General features: G+C 59.0%; 1 protein-coding gene across 5 annotated transcripts in view; it reads right to left on the bottom strand.

The window, feature by feature from the left end:
- VAC14 (VAC14 component of PIKFYVE complex) overlaps nucleotides 1–22,804 on the bottom strand; it is a 97,876-nt gene that overhangs the window by 5,604 nt on the left and 69,468 nt on the right. For 2 of the 5 annotated variants that reach the window (XM_082439026.1, XM_082439029.1), the window contains 3 exons: nucleotides 4,617–4,791; nucleotides 3,107–3,225; nucleotides 1,839–1,918 (listed from right to left, as the gene is read on the bottom strand). The exons of 1 other annotated variant lie outside the window; for it this stretch is intronic. In XM_082439026.1, coding sequence (XP_082295152.1) covers nucleotides 1,839–1,918; nucleotides 3,107–3,225; nucleotides 4,617–4,791 — 374 coding nt within the window. Of the gene's footprint in view, nucleotides 1–1,838; nucleotides 1,919–3,061; nucleotides 3,226–4,616; nucleotides 4,792–22,804 lie in introns of all 5 variants that reach the window. 2 more of the 5 variants (XM_082439027.1, XM_082439028.1) reach the window with 2 other exon arrangements.

Here is a 22,804-nt window from a genome sequence, read left to right as displayed (position 1 = left end):
CCCATTGTTCTTTCTTCTGACCTGCCCACCTGCCTTCCGTCTGATCTTCCCAACAGTCACCTCAGCCTGGCGACCCCCAACCTGCCGCCAGGCCTGGTCCCCTCCCCCAACACTCACTGCCTCCCTGGTGATGCAGGGGCTTGGGGCCTGTAGCGTAACAGATTCCCCGGTCTGCTCTGCACGTGCCAGCACGAGAGAGCTATAAATAGGGTGAGCTGGAGAGAAAGACTGGATTAGGGCAGCTTTAAGGGAGGGCAGGATGGAAAAACGCTTTGGTGTGTGACTAAACACACATCAAGCCCATGAGTGTCTGGTGGATGCTTTTGGAAATCCATCTCAGCTACCAGCCCTGCCTCCACCCGACCAGACGGTGGGGAGACGCTCCCGGGTCTTGCCCAGCATCCGTCCCAGATAAACAGGCCCACGTGGCTCTCCTCCGAGCCCTTCCAGGAGCATCACTTGTTTCTACCTTCTCTGAGGCCCAGTCTCAGGCATCCTTGGTGGAGGACAAACCACAAACTTCTGGAGAGACCATGTCACCCCAGCAGCTGTACGGGGGCCGTGGGGCCAGGGTGAGCCAGGAAGCAGGGGCCTCTCACAGCAGCCCCTCCCCTCGCCCCAGGTGGCAGTCGTGCCCAGGCCCAGTGACTCCAGAAGAGGCGGGGACCTATTTTGAATCTAGTCCTGGGCCCTGGGTAAGCTGGGCTATGGGGCCAAGCCAGCTACCAGCGGGGTCTAGGGTTGGAATGGGTGCTGGGCAGGACCAGGGGACGTCTGCTGTGGTCACCCCACCAAAGCCCTGGGCCTGGAGAGAAGGTGTTCGTGGCTTCTCTAGGGTCAGGTGGACCTGCCCCCAGGTGAGCGTGTGCCAGGCTGCCCTGGGAGGCCTTTGGGGAAGTGAAATGTCAGGCCAGGGGGCCATTTGGGACAGGCTTCGATGCACTGCCCTGGGAACAGGGTCTCCCTCCTGCTCTTGGGTCCCCCGGGCATCTGTTACTGTGATGGCTGGCTGTTTGGAGAAGCTGTCTTCTGTTTGGATGGGAGGGGGCCCCTCGGCCCCTGGGTTTGCCTTTGGGCTCCAGGGTGAAGGCCGATGGGCTCGGCCTGGGCAGATCGGGGCACCACCACAGCAGGAGGCCTGGGTGACCAGTCCGGCAGGAGGGTGGCCACCGGCAGGGCTGCCTCCCGGCTTCGCTACCACGCCGTAAGCACACGAGCGTCATTCAGAGACTTGCCTGCTTTGGGGAGCGGGCACTGTATGTGTTGAGGCGCCAGGAGCTGCACTCACCCCAGCCAGCTGCCACTTTGCACATTCAGCCCGGGTGTTACAATCAGGCAGCTCCTGCCCATCAGCTCCCAGCAAACGCCAGCTCTGCTTTGCAGAGGGACGAGGGGGTGGCTCCTGGGCACAAGGGAGCAACCTGCGGGTGGGCCCAGGGTGCCCCCAGCTTCCAAGAGCCACGGCAGAGGGCAGCGTGCTCGGAGGGGTGGTCGGGGACAGCCCTGGGACGGCTGCTCCACATGCCCCCCGGCGGCACTGCTCCAGTTCTCCCCGGCAGAGGTGACACTATTCTTCAGGTGGGTTTTGCCATCAGCGCTGGCCTGGGTCGAGCCCCGCCTTAAGGCACACGGGCAGGACCCACGCTCTGATGCCGCATGTCCCAGCCCTGTGTACCTCCTCAGCCCTGTCATCCCCATCCTTATGTTCTTGACATTCTAGAAGCATCCCTGGGGTGACTGTTCTCGCTCCCTCCCCAGTGGCAGCCAAGAGCTGCTCTCTGAGCTTGGCTCCCTCCCACCTCCCTCCAGGCCTCGGAGGCCAGAGGCAGAGCGCTCACATGTGAAGATGGGGCACTCGATCAGCTGCACCAGCTTGTCTACCTCCGTGAGGAAATCCACAGTGACCTCCAGGTCCCCGCTGGGTGGGTGGTCAAGGGAAGTGGGACCACTGGCCAGGGCAGCCTGCCTCTCTGGGGGCGGGGACAGCCGGGGAGCTGGGCCCTAGGGGCTCGACCCAGCGGCAAGAGCACACCTCCCACTGGGCCCTGGCTTCCAGGCACAGAGCGTGTTTCCACCTGAGCAGGATCAGGACACAAAGGACAGCAGCCTATTGTCCCTCTGCCTTTCTGTCCCTCTAAATGAAGAGCGGCACAGCTGTCCCCCTGCGCGGGCACTCCGGCTCTGCTCCGGCAGCTCTCTCCTCTGTGCCCTCCAGGCCCTGAAAGGCTCTCACTGCCCTGCAGCCTATGGGGGAGGGCTGGGCAGGAAAGGCCCCTGTTCCTGCCTGAGTGGATGCCTGTCAGCAGGGCCAAGGTCAGGGCTGCTGCAAGCCTGGGGCCTGCAGTCCTCGGGTCACACCGGTGGCTGAGAGGAGCAAATCGTAGTTTGAAGGCGAGCGGGCACCCTGAGGGAGCCAGGCGAGGCCACAGCTGACCCTCAGTGGAGGCACCTTAGGGCCCCTCTTTCCTTACCCCCCAACTCCTGGCCCATCAGGGAAGGAGACCAATTTTGCATCCTAAGTGTCTGTCCAATCCGGGTCACACGCCAGGCATTCACAGAGGAAGCTGGTTTGCTTCACGGTGTTTCAAACAAAAGCCGACCATGGATGCCCTTCTCGGAGGCAGGCCCTGAGGGGCGCCCCCTCTCCCGGAGGCCTCCCCTCCAGCCTGCTTCTCCCTGTTGGGTCCTCTGCCGGGCCCTGGCTCTGTGGCCCCCAAAGGTCCTGAGCTCCTCACCTACCGGCCTGCTGCAGCCCGGCAGCCCCCCTGCTCCCGGGCCTTCTCTCCCCACCCTGCCCCAGCACCGGGCGGAGGGCACCCTGCCTCTTTCTCGGGGCACCCTTACCTAGGTAAGCCCCCGTCCCTGATCCCCAGCTCACAAAGCTTCTCCAGGGCCAGCTCCCCTCTACGAGGCCCTAGATGACCCTGTTTCCTCAAATCCACCCCTCACGGTGCCCTCACGGGTCCTGATGTCCCAAGGCCCGGAGGCGGAGCGCAGGGTCAGGGCAGAAGGATGGCAGTCGGGCCACCACGTGGGTGGGAAGGGAGCACCCGGCCCCCACCTGCCCCTCAGAGGCTGGGCTGGAAGAACAGTGAGTGAAGGATACAACTTCTGGATGAGGTCGTAGGCATGCTGGTAGTTCTGGGTGAGGAAGCAGAGGGACACCGTGGTGACTGGGTTGTGGCACCAGGAGCGGTATAGGCAGCAGAACAGGTTCTGGCTCTCCTGAGGGGGGAGAGGTGTGAGCAGTTAATCGAGTCCCCGCTCCTTCCCCACGGGTCCGCGGCCCAGACTCAGGGCCCCGCTCGGAGCGCCAGGGAGCCAGCTCAGCACCTGGGCCATGTTTGGCAGCCCAGCTGGGAACGAGCTGTCACAAAGGAAACGCTCAGACCCTGTCATTACTCTGTCCCACAGAGCCACGTGGTGATGGCTGTGAGGGCCTGCTCGGGAGTGAGCCTGTCCTTTGTGCTGGTGTTTCTGCCCTCGGCAAAAAACAGTAATCGTCCTCTCCACAGCCCTGTGGTCCCGGAGCCTGTGGGGCTGGCAGGGGGTGTGACCAGAGGGGGGTGGGGAGGAAGCTTCCTCAGGGCCCAGGCTCTCCCTGGCAGTGCCCTCCTGCCGTCCTCAAATGCCATCTCTTCCCTCCTCTGCAGCCCACCTTGCACTCGGGAACCAGCCCAGGAGCTGAGCCCACACTCGAGAGCCCCTGCCCTGAGGAACATTCTTTAGGCCTCTGCGAATGTCTGGAAGGAACCACAGGAAGAAGGCAGGGGTGTGGCCTGGGTCATTCCCAGTGGCTCGGCCCCAGATGCCCTCAGGCGCAGGCTTGGATGTCTTGGAGACTCCCTGAGAGAGGGCCGAGGCAGGGTCTGAGCTGGGAAGGTGGTGACCACAGCCCAGATGAAACCCCTGGAGCTGCCAGCACGTCTGGGATGGCGGCTACCCCCGGGGGCCCCCTCCTTTGGGCCGAGCAAGGCCTTTGACCCGTGTCCCCCAGAGCAGTTCGGTAGAATGGTGAGCGCCTCCCTGCTCTCTCTGACCAGCCCTGGTGGGTCCTCACCGAAAGCCTGGGCCAGGCAGCACTGTGACACACCCTGGCTTACACAGGGCATCCTGTAAGTCAGATGTGTCCCTCTGTGGGAGAGAGGGGTCCTGGCCAAGCAGGAGGGTGAGGAGAGCAACGACCCCGGATCCCCAGCGGGGTTGCAATCCAGAGGCCTGACCCTGACTGGGTGACACGGCCCGGCAGGTCTGACCCTGCCGGGTCCTGCAAGGCGGGCTCGGAACCCAACCTACTCTGTGTGCGAGGAGGCAGTGCTGGTGGGGGGCGGGGTGTCAGGGAGGGCACGTGGATCTGGAGCAGGGTCTGGAGTCTTCTGTGGGCAGAGACCTCCAGAGCAGGTAGCTCCAAGGAAACCCGCTGTGACTCCCTCCCATGGCTGGCACTTACATGCGGCCAACCCAGGGGGACCCCTATTTGACAGCGGACCAGGGAGACCTCAGGTCACATTCTCATCTCCTCCCCGCCAACCTCCGGGTAACGAGGGCTGGGCTGGCATGGCCACGCCCATGGGCACATAGATGACACCAGGCTGGAGCCCGTGGGCGAGGAGTACCGGGGTCTTCAGGTCCTTGAGCTGGTTTCGCAGCTGGAAGAGCTCAGTGGAGGTAAGCAGGATGGTGTTGAGGGTGTGGACCATGGTCGAGGCGAACTTGAGGTCCTCCTCCCGGAGCAGGATGTCCGCCATCGAGTGGAAGATGTTCTCCGCGTTCAGCAGGAGGCAGAGCTGCCTGGAAAATGGGCCAAGTGGAGGCTCTGGAGACCTCTGGGCCTCAGCCTCAGAGCCCTCTCCTTGGTCTTCCTCAGCAGCTCCTGAGGAAACCTGCTCTTTCCTGGGCCTGGTGCGGGACCCTGGCTCTGGGGCCTGCGGGGGGCCAAGGGGGCTGCTCACAGCGGACCTGGCTCCACGCCTCTTGGCAACTCCAGAGCCCCATGGGCTCCATCTATCCTCCCACCCACCCCAGGCCAGGAAGTGGAATCCCGAGAGAAGCAGCGGGGCCTCTGGCTACCAGGGTGGCCCCAGGAGCCCTGAGGTACCTTTCTGATCTCCCACATAGCATAGCAACGCCTCCCCATGTGCCAAGGCGCTCTGTGTCCCTTCCTGGCTTTACTTTTCTGGCTAGAGATTATCTTTACGTGACAAATACGCATTCTGGTCATCCGTGGATGGTGTCCCCCCACCCTCCCCCGTGAGAGCCCCTGGGTCAGGAGCTTGTTTGGGCTGTTCACGGTGCCACCCACGCCTGGAGTGGTGCCTGCACGTAGCAGGGGCTCGGTAGGTGCTCGTGGGATGAACAAACCCTAAGGCAACCCTGAGTTTTACCTTCGCTGTTCCGATAATGAAACTCTGGTGGGGAGGCCAAGTGACTCGGCCAAGGTCACGGGATTACTTAGGGCCACTTCTTCCCACTATCTCTCCTCTAATAAGAGTCTTGTGGGGGATAAGGCACGGGCTTTGTGAAAAGGAGTCTCCATTTTATAAAAGGGAAAACAGGGAACCCAGAGAATGGAGGAGGAAAGCAGTTTTCCCAGGGTCCCTGGGCCAAGGTGACGTCCACAGTGACAGGCAGGTATCAAGGACAAGGCTCAGGGAAGCCTGTTGACCTCCCTAGTTTGCCGCTTGCCCACAGAGGCCTGGCCTTGAGGGGATGAGCAGGCCTTCCTGCTGGGAGTTTAAGGATCCCAAGGCTCCTGAAACTAAGAAGAGCAAACCAAGGAGCTGGCAAGTGGCTGGTAAGGAGGGTGGGGTGTGGCCCCCGTGCCCTGCCTGTTGGGCACCGGTGGCAGCATGGCACCCCTTCCCCATCTCCTGGTCTCTGCTCCAGGGAAGCATCCACAGACCAGGCCTCAGGCTTGTGGGGACAATGGGTCTGAGGCCTCAAGGTCTCAGGTGCTGGACAAAATGAGCCCCATTTGGAGCCAACGAGCCTGAAATATGTCCACCCCAGGTCACCGAACTCACACTAAACTCGGCGTTATCAGGGTCTGGCTTCCTGTTTCCTTCCAAACGCCAGCCACGCCCTGGGGCCAGACTGGAGAAGATTCTTCCCCACACCCGGCTCCAAAAAATCCCAGAGCATTTGGTAACAGAGAGGCCAAACCACGAGGCGCAAGCAGCAGGCAGGCCGTCTCCAGCCTAGGCCCAGCTGGAACCGGCAGGCTTGGGCAAGAAACCACCAGAGAAATGGAAACAAAGCTGTTGGGGGGATGGGGCCGGCGGGTGGCGTGGGGAAAGCCGTGCCATCGTTGCTGGAGGGTAGGGGGAGCCCCCCTGCTCACCTGGTGTGGGTGGAGGAGGGGCCCGGGCCCTGGAGCCTGGTGCCCCTGACCAGCTGTGTCACCCAGTGTGTCTGTGTGACAATTTCTCCACCTCCGAATTGGGGGTGACATCTACCTGCACCATGGGGGCTACTCAGAGGGCAGTCATCAAGACTAGTGGCAACTCGCGTGGGTGCACAGTATGTGGCAAATGGGACCCCTGGTTGGGTACCTTGTTGGCACCACGGGTGGGGGACGAGGGCCAGCTCCCAGGAGGACGCCTGGCCCTTCAGCAGAGCCTAGGCAGCACTTCCTGTCCCCTCGTGGTCCTCCCACCCCGAGACGACCCCATCTCCAGGGCTGTGGGATAGAAATGTTTCAGGAGGGCAGGCCGGGGAGGAAGGGGAGCATTCTGACAAATGGTCACAAATGCCCGTCGCCTGCAGCTGCTGCCGTCTCCATGACAGGGGCCAACAGCTGAGGCTGCTGCCAGGCAGCGCTCTCCAGGGACCACAGGCCTGATGGGACCCGCAGCAGCTGAAGGGCGGGGGTGGTGCTCTCACGTGAGGATGGCTGAGGAGGGTGCGGAGGGACAGGCAAGGGGGTGGCGATGAGCAGAGGTGGGCGCCAAGGCCTCCTGCTGTCCCTAATAACCTGGAAACACTGGGGAGCCACAGAAGGTCAGGGATGGCAGAGTATTCCGGAAATACTCTTGCCACCACGGCGCTCTCCTCCTCTGCTCTCTCCCTGGTCTGCACCTCTTGGCGGCCATGTCTGGTCCCATGGAAATCTTCAAAGCCATCTCTAGATCAGCGGCTCCCACACGTGCCTCTTGAGCCCCCACTGAGCTCTGGATGGACACCGCCTGCCTGGTGGACGCCCTGCTTGGCTGCCCCACAGGCATTTCAGACTTGGCGGGGCCAAAGCACATCTCTTCGTTTCCCCCTAGACTCTGGTCGCCCAGCCTTCAGGGGGGCATTGGCGCCCCGCGGCCTCAGGAAGTGGCATCACTGCCCACCCAGCTGCTCCAGCCCAAAACCAAGGAGTCCTCCTTGATCCTCTGGGCCCCTCTGTCCAGTGTACCAGCAAGCCCAGGGGCTCTGCCTTCAGGGCACACCTGGCTCCCGGCCTGTCTCAGCTGCCCTGCCCTGGGCCAAGGGTCAGCCCTCTCTTGCCTGGTCAATTCCAAGCCAGCTTCTAATTGGTCTCCCTGTGTCTTCTCTCACCCCACCGTTCACCCTCCATGCACCAACTGGGGCGCTTCTTAAAAAGTCCTAATCAGGGCTTCCCTGGTGGCGCAGTGGTTGAGAATCTGCCTGCCAATGCAGGGGACACGGGTTCGAGCCCTGGTCTGGGAAGATCCCACATGCCGCGGAGCAGCTGGGCCCGTGAGCCACAATTACTGAGCCTGCGCGTCTGGAGCCTGTGCTCCGCAACAAGAGAGGCCGCGATAGTGAGAGGCCCGCGCACCGCGATGAAGAGTGGCCCCCGCTTGCCGCAACTAGAGAAAGCCCTCGCACAGAAACGAAGACCCAACACAGCCATAAATAAATAAATAAACAAATACTTAAAAAAAAAAAAAAAAAGTCCTCATCAGAGCATGGCCCTCCTCAGCGGCTTCCTGCCGGATCTAAATAAACCCAGCTCCTGACCACGGCCTCCAGGCCCCACACTTTCTGGTCGGCTCCTCACCAACCTCAGCCCTTATGAGTCCTCCTTTACCCACGATGTGCAGGCCTCTCCTGCGTTTCTTCTGTTCCTGACCTCTGCCCTGGCCTGGGCAGCTCTTGCCAGGGACCAGCGCACATCTGGCTCCCTCCAGCCAGGGAGATCTCAGCTCCAACCCCAGCCTCAGGGGAAGCCTCTGTCCCATGCACACCCCTCTGCCACCAGCCCTTTCTAAGGGAAGTCCTGTTTCTTTCCAAGCGTTTCTCGTCACCTGAGTCATCTGGTTGATGGACTCGTTACTGGGTCCCCTGCTGTCCCTCCCACCAGAACATGAGCTGCAAAGGGCAGGGCCTTGCCTGTGACCCTCAGGTCCCTCATACCAAGAATCACTTTTGCACATTACCGCATGGAGGAGATGCACTGATCTCCACCCAAGGTTTCATGAACAGACCCGGAGACGTTCCTCTGCCCCATGCCAGCACATCCCTTAGCTGCTCCTGGGCGTGCCCCGGCACGCTGTGCCAGCCTGGTCTGCAGAGAGCAGCTGCCCTGACGGTACATTTTCAGCCTATCACCCAGGGCCTGGCTGCCCGGTCCAGGGAGACCTCAGGAGACGCCCAAGCCGCCAGGACAGACTGAAGGGTCAGCCGCAGCACATCACACCAAGGGGTCTCCCCCTGAGCACCACTGATTAAACCACCACGGGAGGGGAAGGAAAAGGAGGGGAGGGACGGGGAGGAGCCGGGAAGAGGGACCATGGAGGAGCGGCAGCGGGGGCACACGCGGCATCTAGCCTTCATGCCCTGCCCGCTGTGCTCTGGATGTTCGCAGCTACACCTGCTTCAGGGGGGTTGTCTCTCCCGCCCCAGGAGGCCGCTGGACAGAGCCTGGAGGGCTGCGGCAGCGGCTCACAGGGCTCCATCGAAGGGGGCTCCAGCCCTGCAGACCGGCAGGGGCAGGAAGTGGGAGGGAGTGGCGGTGGGGGTCACCTGTCACCTCACCCGGCCTTTGCTGTCTCATCCCAAGTTCACTGTAGTCTGGAGAAAAGGAAGACGCCTCCAGACTGCCGGGTCATGAAGCTTCCAGGAGGCAGGAATAATAAAGTGTTAGCTCCCGGGGAGCCCTGAGCACACGCCGGGCACCGTGCAGAGGGTGTTACATGAGTCCGCTTGGGGCAGTTCAGGGGAGATGGAAAGGACAGTGGCTCACGTCTGCACGTGCTCACCGGGCTCAGGGCACCGTCTGGGCCTTTTAGGGGAAGGCGAGTCTGGGTCGGTGGGCTGGGCTGTACCTTGCGAGCTCTGGACACCTGAGCAGGATTCTTCCTCCTGCATCAGGAAGGTAGGGGAGGAAGGAAAGGGGCCCACTTTTCACTCAGCCCTGAGTCTGTGGCACGACCCACACAGGCGGCCTCAGTCTCCCTGCGCCCGGCCCCAGGCTCCTCCCGCGGCATCCTGAGTCCTCACACGAGCCTGCACCCCCAGGCAGAGCGGCCCAGTCACACAGCTGCCCAGGGGACGAGGAAGGGTGGATCCAGACCCAGAAGCCAAGTTCCTTTCCCCACTTTGCCTCCTAGGTGCCTGTCGTGAGCGGGCACGGGGGCTGTCCCCGCCCGGGGGCGCCTGGCAGATGGCTGCCTCGCAGGGCTGCTGCGTCATCACTTCTCTGTTGAGCCCCCGCCCGGCTTGAGCTGCCTGCTGGGCTCTCAAGCAGAGCATCAGTAATGGAACACAGCTTGCAAGCATTAAACATTTGCCCATATTTTTTAATACCCATATTAAAGTGCTATTCATCATGAGACAATGGCTTGGAAAATACTTGGGGACAAGGCAGAGGTGGGGTGGGAGCGAACTTGGATGAGGTCTGGGGGAGCACAACCTGGAGGCCCACCTTAGGGCCGGGGTCCACATGCGTGGGCCCCAAGGTGGCCCGTGGTGTGTGGCCGTGAGGCCCCGCGGATGGGGCTCTGCCTCCCTCTCCTCCAGCCGCCCGCTGCTGCCTGGACAGCTGTTCCCGTGCTCTGGGTCTGGGTTCATGCTGGGGAGGGAACAGCTCTCTTTGGTCCCTCTGTCACATACCAGGAGCTCTCAGAGGAGCAATCTGCCTTCGGTCAGCTCTGAAGCCCCCGGGACGCAAGAGAGGGACCGCCGCTTTCTCTAATGCACAGAGAGGCCTTCTTTGGGGCGGCCTCAAAAGGCCAAGACACTTGCTGGGGCCGAGGAAGTCACTCTGGGGCAGTGCCTGCCTGGAAGTGGCCACACCACACTTGCTGGGCTGGTGTGAGCTTCGTGTCACTGTCCCTTCAACCACAAACACTGGCCAAGCATCCACCAGACTCTGTCCCTGAAAGGCCACTGGCCTCAGTGGTGGCCATGGTGGGAGGTGCTCTCCTGTCCCCAGCCTGGTACCCACCCACGGTCCCTGCTTCAGATGACATGTGGGCCAGAGTGGGTGGGAGGAAGACATCAGCTGCCTTGCAGGAGGCTTGGAGAGGGCCGGTCGTGCCCCGAGGCCATGTGGCCCAGGCTGGGCAGGAGAAGGCTGCCTCACGGGGGAAGGCACGGGCAGAGGCCAGCCCCACCGGGCCACCAGGGAGCCTGGTGCTGTCCTCTGCTCTGTCCTGGCGTGGGAAAGGGGCCACACGCCGCTTCTTTTCTAGGGACCTGGACCAGGTTGGGCAGGGTCAAGTCTCAGTGTGGAAGCCAAGACCTGCCCAGTGGCTCTGAGCCCTGCCCTCCCCCTGCCTGGGCTGCGGGCACGGCAGGTGAGAAACGGTGCATGCCACACTACAGGCGCCTCTCGTCTAGGCATCCTGGACAGCAGGGCCGGATCATTTCCCCAGAGGGCCCACCTTCTCCCTCTAGCCTGAGTCTCCTTCCTTGGTCTCCATCCCCAGCCGCGCGTGTCCTGACCAGGCCAACACTGTGCATGGAGAGCCAGGCCCTCACTTCCTCTCTCCTTTGGCCGCTAGCTGTTGTCCACGTCCCCTCAGTGGTCCAAGGCCAATGGGACACGGGCTTTCCTGGGAGACACCTAGAGCCTCACAGCCATAACTCTGAAGTGCAGCCTAATGTCAAGTACAGAGAACACAGGGGCCCAGAGCCATTCCCACCGGAAAGGGCCCTCCCTGCCTCGTCCCTGCCCAACAGCTGGGATCCTTTAGAAATTTAAAGAGAGAGCAGCTTTCACTTCCTATAACATGAGAATAGGGGAGGAGGGAGTGGCCTCCCCTCCGAAGTTCAGAAAGCTCCAGAGTTTCACTGTATCCTCCCCCCACAGCTCCCTTGCTTCTCTTCCTTTCCAGCTCTCTGCTTCCCAAGTATGAAAATTGTAAATCTGTTTTATTTATTTCAATCAATCCTCGGCAGTGTGCCCCTCAGGGCAGAGGCAGCCATGGTAACCCTGCTAACTCATGCCTAAAAAATTCATCGTGTTTAATGCAGTCGATGTGTCTGATACACTTTTAAGTTTTTTTTTTTTGGCGGGGGGTGGTGGGGTGGGAGGAGGGGGCATGAGGACTTGTTTTTCTGGGTCTTGCTGGGAACTGGTGCAAAGGGGATGGAGGGAGGGCCGCAGCATGATGGGGAAGAGGCAGAAGAGGAAGCAAAGGGTCTTCTGTCCACTTGGCTCTCCGTCTGGTTGTTCAAGAGCGGCACGGCCACACTCTGGGGGGCCACAGACACCTGAGCTGGGCTCCTCCGGAGACCTTCAGGGGAGGCCTCCTTTGGGCAGGAGCGGCCTGGAAAACCAAATGGTCTCGTGGAGGCAGCTGGGGCCTTAGCCCCCCGTGCGAGACAGCCCCTCTCTCCAGGCTTGGGGTTTGCTCTAGGGACCAAGGCTTCCTCCACTGCCCCGGGTGGTCTGGTGGCCCTTCCTGCCCACTCCCCAGGACAGGAGCCAGCTTCTGCGCATGCCCGGCTGACCCACTGGGCCTCATTTCCCATGTGTTCTTAGCAACCTGGTCAAGCCTGGCCCCACTGTGCACTCACAGGTGCCTCTCCGGCCCCCTCCGGGCCTGTCCCACATGGAGCTTGCCCTAAGCATGGCTGGAGGCAGGTCAGATGGCAGGGGTGGGACCCCCTGCTGGAGGCTCTGGGAAGACCCCTGGGGGTCATCTCTCCAGGCCTCCGAGCCTCAAACCCTGGGTAGCGAAGCCCATGGCTTCAGAGCATTTCATCTCTCGAGCCCTCAGAGCAAATGAAAACAAAGGGGTGGGCCACCAAAGGAAATCCTGTTGTCTCCATGACATCAACTCCAACAAGCCCTTGAGAGAGGCTGGGCTCTTGCCTCTCCTGTCACAGGGATTCCCTTCAAGCTGAATCACCATTTCCTCAGCCTTGGCCCACATAACTGACATCTGTGAGCGTTTTCTCCGTATTGGGCACGTCCCGTACCTTAAATCCCTTTAACACGGGACAGGCATCATTTTAGCCGTCCTCTTTTCCAGAGGATGAGAGCAAAGCCCAGAGCCTTGCCAAAGTCCCCATCTGGTCCGCCCACCTGGGCACCCGAGCTCTTAGCTGCTGCCTCGCCATACACCCAGCTCGCGGGATCCAGGGCCCAGCTTGCACAGGGGTTTGGAAGTGCTTTTTCTGGAAGACGGATGGTTTTCTGGGGAGAAGGAGGGCACCTTGGCTACAGATATCACTAGGCCTTCTGATGGACCAGAGCCCAAGTTTCTCCAGGACCTTCCTGTGGCTCTGGGGCAGTTTATCTGCAATCCAGCTCCTTCTACCCCACCCTCACCCTGGGGCTACCTCTGGGGGTGGAAGGCACTGACCACACTTGGCCACACCTGGTCGGGACAGTGATGGGCTGCTCTGCTGCGGTGGTGGCCTGTCTCCAAGGGGTGAGACAGGAGGCACAGTCTGGGAGCCTGCGGGGAGCGAGGCACCCACGGGGATGACTCCATCAGCCGGTTCCCAGGCCTGCTGCTGCCTGAGCTCCAGGGCGAGGCGGGGGTTTTAGTACAGTGACTCCCGGCGCTCTGAATCCAGGCTGAGACGGCCAGGGAAAGAGCATCCTGAGCCCTGCACGCCTGGGAGTGCCCTGGGTTGACCGTTAGAGAACCGGATGGAACTTTTCTCCCCTTTGAAGTCTTCTGAGCTCCTGGCCTTCCAGGAGGGATTTCCTCCCCAGGACACACTCAGCCTCCCACGGAGGTGGCCCGGCCTGGGAAGAGGCTTCGAGCTGCCTCGACGCCAATGCACAGCCAGCCTGGTAAACTGTTTCCTGGCCCCAGACCTGCCTGCCACCTACGCCGCTGCCAGCTTCCAGCCAGGCGCACGGAGGCCCTCAGAGATCAAGCGCTCGTGGGACAGAGGAAGAAACTGAAGCCAAGGGCTGGTCCAAGCCACACAGCCGGGGCCGTGGTGGAGTCAAGTCCCTGACCCAGAGTTCAAGTTTCATACTGCCAGACAGTCCCACATGGTATGTCACCTGCAGAAGGACAGACCTCTCCTCCCGGGTCAGCCCCCCTTTCCACTTGAGGGCTCCAACTCCCTGTGACGAATGCCCAGGGCACAGACACCTCTTCGCCCCATGACATGTTGTGACCTTCATCAGGGTCCCTTGAGGTAGAGGGTCTGTCTTGGGACAGGTAAGGGAAAGGCACCCCTGAATCTCTGCCATTTCCCCCTTCAAACTAAGAGGGTGACCTTCTGAGAAATGAGGCAGACAAGTAACAGAAGTGCCAGGAGCCTGGGGAGCCCGGCTGGGGCTGCCCCATCAGCCCTGGGAAGGGCTCTGGGGATTGCCCCAACAGTCTTCCTGTTACCAAGCTGCTTTGTTCACATTTTCCTTTACGTCATCCCATTATTCCCAAACTAGTCCTTCGTTCCAGGCCAAGGGATCACTCCCTGCTGCTGCTTATACGACCACAAACGCTTACAGACGGTGAGCGCTTCCTCCCTTCCACCTTAGTCAGCGTGGAGCCCAGACGCCGAGGCCTGAGCTCGCATAACTCTGCCCCTCTACCCTTAAAGCCAGGCACGCGACTTGGGCCCAGCAGCCCAGTGGTCACGTGGTCACTGCACCAAAGCCAGAATGCCCCCCTCCTCAAATTCTTCACCCAAATGGGCTGTCCTCGTGGTGTGGGTGCCGCCGGGTGATCACAGAGATCTACTTCTATCTCACATTCCTGTGGTGACTCCTCCAAGGGATTTACTGTGCCTTGAAGAGTTCCCACTAGGGGCTGCCATTTTGCTCTGGTGGCCGTCTCAGTGCCCATCTCTTGCTCCACCAGTGTACCTGCCCACCCAGAAGGTCTCACAGTGACCCTCCAGAACCAGGAGAGCCCTCCACGCCAGAAAGAGCCCCTTACTGAGAGACCCCTGAACCTGGCTTACACTGGAGTTACCCGAAGACCGTTTGGGATACTCCAGGAAGTGGGCGATTTGTATTCCTAACAGGCTTCACAGTCAGGACCGAGAACCACTGTCCCCAAACTGCCACTGCTGCAAGCCCGGCGATGCCACTCTCCGTGTGGAAATGGGGAGGCTTCACCAGCAGCCACAAAGGGCTGCAGAGCCTGGGCTCTGCCTCGGAGCTCTGGTGAAGGGCCCATTGCTTTCCTTCTCCCAACCACACCCTCACCTCCCCAGAGCCAGGGTCCTGGTTTTCCCTGCATTTCTGCCTCGTCTCCACCTTAGGGTCCTAAGCCCTCTGTGCGCAGCCCTGACTTGCGCTGTTCAAAGGGTGGAACAGATGAATTCTCCGGCCAGACTTCTGCCTGCCCAGGACTGCACGGCCATCTCCTCCGGCGGCGTCTCCTCTCCCAGCCTCAGAGGCCCTGGGGGAGGCAGCTCAGCTCTAGTCCCCTCTGGCATGTGCCTCTCCCGCCTTCCTGGCTACATTTGGCTTCCACAGGAGATAACAGTCTCTGATTAAGGAGCTAGACTGATTAGTGCCTTTCTGGCCTTCACATCTTCAGTCTGGGAGTTTTATGGAATTTTATGAACTGAGATTGCTTTCTGTAGCTCTTTACAAGTGCCCACTTAAAGGGCACTGAGATAAACGTCAGAAAACAGAACGGCAAGCGAAACACTAATACCTACTGCTGGTAACAAACAGCAAATATCACAGCAGCCTCACTGCTGAGTCTCTTGGACAATGTGAAGAGATCAGAGTGAAAGGGCTGGGAGGACGGAAGGGTCAACAGAAGAAAGGATGGACAAAGAGAGCGTGGAGGGGACTCCTTTAGTTCTTCGTGGCCAAATGGAAGGGGGGTTTCTCTTATTGGTACCCTCCTCCATCCTGTCAGGAGGCTGAAAAAACTCCTTTTGTGATCACTCATTTTCAGGGAAATTTAAGATGCATGAAATAGGCTTTTCATCTGAACGCCCCTTTCCAGCCCAGGAAATCTTTATCGGATTAAACGCACGAGAATGAAAAAGGGCTCCAGACGTGACAGTGTCCTGCAGGTGCCTGAGGAATCCCAGGTGTTGGTTACAGAAGAGGCCGCCCTCTGACCCCCAGCAGAGCTGTGCCAGGCAAGGAGCCTGCTGGGGATACACCAGCACCCCATCACCACACCACTCACTGCCCGTCGAGCAGAGTCTGGATGTTGCACACAGAAAATGGGCGATGGAGCTTATCGCTGATGTGGAGGCCTCGATAAGGGAGAGTGACCCTGAGCCGGTCTGCTTTGGCCTAGAGATTAGAGGGCAGTGTCCCAATGAGCTTGGGATCCTGACGGAGATTCGCTTGCCGAATGACGGGTGACGTGTGAGTGAGTGAAAACAGAGCAAGCTGCAGAACAATTCTGAGTCTGGAATCCTCTGCCGGAAAACCTCAACCTTAACCACAACCAAACAGAATTATACATTTATAAATGCAAAGACAAGGTTTGGAAGGAGATACATGAAACTGAAAGTAGAGGCTACGTCTTGGGGAGGAAGGGGTGGGGAGGGTCTTCTACATTTTGCAGTACATTCTTCTGCATTATTTCAATTTTTATATTACATGGATTAAAATTTCTTTTTAAATAATACAGAAATCATTTAGAAACCTACACATCTGGGGATCATCTTGGACTCCCTCATGGAGATCTCAGAGACGGAGCAGGGGAGATCTGACAATGGAAACAAGCAACTTACAAATGAGAGGATCAACAGCCGGGAAATGATATTTTTAGCTACTGTGGCTCTTTGCTTCAAAGGCGTAGGTTTCATCTAAAACCAGGCAAACCTCCTACAAAGTCTGCCTGTTTGCAAGGAGTGATTAGCATAATACTCCTTTTGGGAGAAAAGGCCTGGCTCCAGTCTGAGACAGGAGTGCCTACTACAGGGGAGGCTTCTCCTGAAATAGAATCCCGGCAGAACTGCGAAGTCTCATCAATGGAGGTGAAGCCCCCATCTTCCATCAGAGCCAGAAAGCCGCCTCGCACAGAGGGCCTGGGGATGACGCGTGCGATGCAGCCAGGCAGGGTGAGATCTGAGAGATCACAGCTTCGCACGGGGAGGCCTCCCTTCTGGGCTGCTACTTAAATCACTTTTGTCTCATGCAACCACCTTCTTCCGCTTTTAAGTACAGAGGGTCTGGGGGCTGCCTTTAGAGATGCCCTTTTTGAGGGGAAGGTCAGAGCCAAGTCAAGGCTGAGGAACAGGGACGAACTGGGCAGACGGCAGGCGGGCACCATCGCTGCAGGACTCAGATGATGACATCTCAGGGAGGTGGCCGCCTCCAAGGCTGCTCATGGCCCTCAAGAGGAGGCTCAGCTGGGGGTGAGCCAGCGCTGCGGCTCCGTGCCACCCTCCGCCCTCCCCAGCCCCGCGGGCGCTCACGCCTGTCCAGGTCTATCCGCCTCTCCTCTCCCAGCCCAGGCCCCCCACTCTCCGCTGCCACTATGCTTGGCCTGTGGGCACATCTCTGATGGCTGTCTTTTCTCTCCTAGAAAACCCCTAGCTGGCTCGGGAAGACTAAACATGTAAAGGGACGTTTGAACTTTTTTCCAAACACCACAAAAATGAAACGAAAGCTGTGACCTTCCAAGAGCTGTAATTACAGATACTCATCTCGGGAGCTGAGCTGGGGACAGATATCACTGGGCAGCTGCTGCTCTGTCACACCAGGCCCAGCACCCCATCCTGAGGGGAGTGTGACCTTGGGCTGTGAGGTGGGGCTGGGGGCAGAAAGTGGCGGTGCTGGTGCTATTTCAGGCCTCACTGGCAGGAGTGGGGCAGAGGAACGGGAGGGGTGCAGAAAGGGAGGCGCAGTCCCTTCTCCACGGCCCCCTCCCCGTGGGGTCTCCACAGCAGTAAGATCACAGGTCTTCCTGCGGAGGGTCAGGGGACCGGGAAATACTCACAGACGGGGTGCACAGCTGAAGATCTGAGAAACCAATTACCACGCTACTGGGGGTGCCGGGAGAAGCAGAAGGAATTGGACTGGGGCGGCTGCTCAGGCTTCAAGGGCAGGAAGGAAGTGAGGTAACTCCAGGAACCTGCCAGCTGTTAGGGCCAGGGGCTACCGGCAGAGGTGGGCAGGGGTCCCGTTCAGGAGAGGGCTCAAAGGAGGCAGGCTTCGTCTGTCAGGATGTGGACCAGCTCATGTGGGAGAAAAGAAAAAGCTGACTGCTCTCTGGGAACAGCTGAGGCCAGTTGGCTGAATTCACAGGCACCTGGAATTAACTGGCTGAAGAGCCAAACGTGTCAGGGCAGGGATGTCTGGAGCCTCCAGAAGGTTTTAAACTTAGTCCAGATTATCTGCTCACACTGTGGGTCCCAGCACCACTGAACCTTCTAAAATGATGTAGCAGCCAGAGCCCTTGTCAGGCAAGCTTCCTGAGCCTCTCCTTAACCAGCCTTTGTTGTTTGAGGAGGCTAATGGCACAGCTGTAGACAGCGAGCAAGTGTCCCCGCCACCATGAGCCCTGGGCCCCACTTCCTTGCCATTCGCTGGAGCTCAGGGCATGGGACTCTGGGACCAGCTGCCTCAGGTGTGGCCTCATGAGGCCCTGCAGTCCCCCTGGCTCAGTGCCATCCCAAGGACTCCAGGGTGGCCATGTGTCGGGGTGCCTCTCAGGACTTGTGCACGCCCACAGCAGGTGGAGGGAGTTTTCTGAACCTGCCCAGGCCCTTCAGTGGCTCGCTGGGAATACCTCAGGGCTGCTTGGGCCTGGTCCCAGCCACACTCCCAGCTCCCTGGGGTTGCCCGGGCCCTGGCGCCTGGGCTTCTGAGCAGACTCTTCTTACATCAGAAGCACCTTCTCCTCCCACCCTCACCCCCAGCACTTCCTTATCTTTCATGGCTCAGGTAGACAGCATCTCTTTCCAGAAGCTTCCCCAGACCCCTCCATCAGGGCTACACTCCCCGACCCCATCTGCTCCCACAGAGCATCATCGCTACTCGAGTTCGTGACCATCCCTGGGAGGGCAGGGGTGCGCTCTGCCCGCTGCGGTGGCCCAGCGGGTGGGCACTGGGACAGGTCTGCTCAACGACAAACAGCATTCCCTGGCCCTCCAAGGCCGGCAGGGCAGGAGCCCCTTCCCGGGGGAGGGCGGAGCTGGGGATTTTTATCCATCCTCACGGGGGAGGGGCCGAGCGCTTGCTACCGGCAGTTCCAATTCAGAGACGAGGACTCTTGCCTGGCCTGACAGCTGTGGCCTAATTTCCAGGGCTATACCCAGGCTCCTTAATTTTACCCACTTGGTATTTTTCATTCCTGAAGCACAGGGGATGGAGAGGGATTGGGGATGGGGGAGGTGTGGACAAACGGGACGGATGAGTGCCGTGGGGCTGGAGGAGTCAGGCATCCCAGGAGGGGCTGTGCAGAGAGGGAAAGGGATGCGGGTGAGGACGGCCAAACTGATTCTTTTTTTTTTTTTTTAAAAAGGAAAAAAAACCCAACCACCTAACTCCCAAATCCTACCCCCACGCCCCGATTTTCCTCAGTAAGCATTTTCAACAAGGTCACAAATGCACTGGCTCTATAGATTTCTGGCTCCAAACCACAGCTCAGGCAGCCTTTAACGGCCAATTCTTGGCGTAGCTTCAGCTGAGCCTGAGGAGAGGGAAAACTAGGGCACCTTTATGCTCTGAGAAAACATCAGATCCAGGTCACAGCTTCTTGGTTCTGCTGAAGCTACGGGCACCCCCCGGCCCACAGGCCCGAACTTGAGGACACCCCCACCCCTGCAGTTCCTCCAGAGCAGGAATCACAACACTGGGGCACACATTTCTTAGTCACTCGTCGTCTGTCTGCCTATGCCACCGGACTGCCACCTCGGTGAAGGCAGGAACCGGCTCTCGGTTCTGGGTGTGCCCAGGGCTGGCACGGGGCCTGGCACACTGCGGGCGCTCCAGGAACAGCCACGGAATGAACCAGGGGGAGTGAACCTTTGACCCCTGTCCCCCGTCTGGGTTAGCCTGAGCTCTTCCCTGCCCCCCCCAGTGCTCCTGCTACACCTGAGTGTCCCGCCTGTGGACTGTGGTGGCTGGTCCCGCGTCAGCCTAGCCCAGGCGGGGCACGGGGCAGCGCGAGGTAAATATTTACTGGGGAAAATCAGAGCCTCGGTTCCCTCCTGTGTGAAAGACCTCAGCTGACCCTTAAGGTCCCTTCTGGCCACTCTGAACTGAGCCTAAACTCCAGACTGAGACTCTCCTGGTCTCTCTTCGATCATGGCCTGGGGCCACCATTCTGGGAGCACACGCGTGGGGAGACGGCACGAGTGGCCGTGCTGGGAGGGGCTGGGTCTGAGTCTAACCCCCAGCTCCACACACAATGACACAGCAGACAACTTCTAGTCTCTGGCAAGGTGCAGTGTTGCAAAAGGAAGGAAGCCCTAGAGGAGGGAACAGCTGGAGGCCTAATTCCTCAGAGGCTGCCCTGCTCCCCACCTGCCTGCGAGGTGGTCTCTGGGAAGGTCACTGGGGCGCACACACAGCTCTACCCTCCCCCTGCCCCGCTTCCTGGAGAATCTGGCTGCTGGGAGAGTGGAGAGAGAGTGTCTCTCCTTCCACTGCTGCCGTGGTGGGCCCTCAGTGGGGCCTGCTTTGCACCCCCTTTCGGGCAGCACTGAACCTGACCACAGGGTGGGCGCTGGTTGCGTCTGCCTCCCCGGTGTCCACAGCCTGGGATTCTGGTTCCAGACCCAGTTTCCCACGAACCACGGCTGCTCCTCCTGCGCGGGAGGGTGGGCACACAATCCCGTCCTGAACAATCAGGGCATAGGGACAGGTCCAGTGAGACTCAAGCCCAGCCCCGCGGCTGAAGGCTGGCTGCTGAGGGAGAGGAGTGAGCTGAGAGCTGGGGGTGGCTGTCCTGTCACGGGACAGACGGCCTGCTGGGCACGGGGCTGACAGAGGAGGGAGAAGAGCCTGCTGTGGGGGCGAGCAGGTGAGACGGAGGCCTGCGGACACCAGGAGGGTGCTAGCTGCGGACGTGCCAATCCTGGTCCCTGACTACACAGCACCTTCATTTCTTTCAACATAAGCGTGAGAATTGGTTTTCTGTCACATGCGCTCAAGAGTCCTGACTGGGCAGCTCTGAACAGGGTGGGGTCTTGGCAGGGGGGTGGGGGGCGAAGGGCAGAGGAAGGGGGACGCCTGGGGGCAAGTCTTAGTTTGCTCAATGGCTTTCTCTCTTACTCTTCCCTAGAAAACAAGAGAAAGTGACAGTCAACCCCAGAGCATCTGCTTTCCAGGAGCTGAGCCTGAGGGAGCGGCAAGGGCCTGGAAAGGGGGTGAACGGGGGCCAGGCCAGCTCCAGGACTGCCAACCCACCCGCCCGCGGGCTTCCTGACTCTGACACGCACAGAGAGAGGGCGGATGCTTCTCTTCACAATGACTGTCACAGTCGCTACCGGGACACCTCCTGCACAGCTACCAGGTGCAAGACACTCTTCTGAGTACTTTTGTGTAACATCGTTTAACCTCCCGAGGATCAGCAGATCACGATGGTGACCGTCCGCATTTTTCATACGAGAAAACTGTGCTCAGGAAAGCTGCCACGTGGGAGCCCCTTTCCTCTGAAGAGCTGCTGCTCCCCACTCCACTTGGGGTTCTGTCAGGGCTGCTGCTTGCAGCGCCCTGCCACCGCCTCCCCTACCACAGGGGACACATGACCCCGTGGGAACCAGCCAGAGCTCCCCCGGAGCACAGACAGCAGGGGCATGATGGCCACGTGATGTGGTGACCTCGTCTCCGCCCCCGGAAGAGACCAAAGCAGTGAGGCTGACCTCAAACAGACGCCAAGAAGACAGACGGCACCACAGGAAGATGCTGGGTTCCTGGGCCTCGCAGCCCTCCGCCTTGGTCTGGCTACACAGGCCAGTCAAGCCCCCTTGCTCGTACTGGTGCCTTTGACCTGGGTTCCCACCTCCTGCTGACCACCATAGTTAGATAAGCGGTTCCCAACTCCAGGCTGCAGACCTCCACTGGCCTGGCTGCACCAGAAGCCCCTGGGATTTAGCTGGGTGGGGGGATGGAGAGGGAGTGGGAATCTTTGCGTAAGCAGGCTGGGCTGGGTGGTCTCCAAGACCCCGTCCAGGGTGAAGATATAATACCTTTTTAGGCAGATTGTACTCAGTGTCCAGGTCACTGGGACTGCTTACCAGAAACAGGCGGCTTTATGGTTAGTTTCATGAGCTCCTAATCCCCTGAAAAAGCAGCACAAACCATAAAAAATGCTGAGAAGAAAAACTGGTCACCTGGACTACACTAAAAATGAAGAACTTCTGTTCCACAAGAGACACTTTTAAAAGGGTGATAAGGCATGCCACGGGGTAGGAGGAGATAATTATAGTACCCACATTGGAGAAAGACTTGCATCCAGAATATATAAAGAACTTCCGCAAATCAATAAGAAAGGCACCAAAAACCCAATGGGGAAATGACTGGAACAGGCTCATTGCAAAAGGCAAAAAGTGATGAGAAGTTCTTTACCTTTGTTAGTCTTCAGGGAAATGCAAATGAAAACTACAGGTGATACCACCGCACACCTACAGGAAAGGCTAAAATCAAAGACCGATGATATCAAGTGTTGGTGAGGATGTGAGCAACAGGAACTCTCACACCGTGGATGGGAGTGGAAATTGGTGCAGCTCAGACAATATCGATCAAAGCTAAACACATGTATGGTCCCTGATCCACCAATCCCTAGGTATTATCTGAGAGAAACGTACACGTATATTCACCAGAAGACATGTGAAGGGATGCTCATGGCAGCACTATTCACAATAGCGCCAAACTGAAAATAACCCAAATGCCCATCACTAGCAGAATGTGTAAATGAGCCACGGCATCTTCACACAGTGGGGGACTTGACAGAAATGTGAACTACTGCTACATGGGACACAGGTGAACCTCACAAACACGAGGTGGGTCAAAAGAAAGTTTACAGTTTGTAAAAGAGCACAAACTACGTGATTCCATTTATATAAAGTTCAAAAAACCAGGTTAACAAAAAAAAACCCCAAAACCCAAAACCCAAAACCAAAACAAAAAACCAGGTAAACGAATGTACAGCGTTAGAATTTAGGCCAGTGGCTACTTTGGGGAGGAGGGTAGGGGTGGTAACTGGGAGGAGACATGAAAGGGACCTTTGGGTGCTGCAAATGCTCTACTTCTTGATCTGAGTGCTCGTTACGTGGATGTAGACAATTAGCGAAAGCTAACCGAACTGTAGTACACTTACGATTTGTGTACTTTTATATAGTATGTTGTTAATATACAATTTAGATTCAAAAAAGGCGTTGTGGAAATTGAGGCATGGAGGGAGGAAAGGCTGCCATGGTGGCCTGATCAGGAGAAGGAAAAGATGGATCTGGGGCACTGAAGCAAAAAGTGTTAAGCTTACGTGGTTAAGAAAGAGAGAGG

This window comes from Balaenoptera physalus, assembly GCF_965194825.1.
Source record: "Balaenoptera physalus genome assembly, chromosome: 19".
NCBI lineage: Eukaryota > Metazoa > Chordata > Mammalia > Artiodactyla > Balaenopteridae > Balaenoptera > Balaenoptera physalus.
The sequence above is the reverse complement of the archived record's forward strand: the minus strand, read 5'-3'. Positions and strand labels throughout refer to the sequence as shown.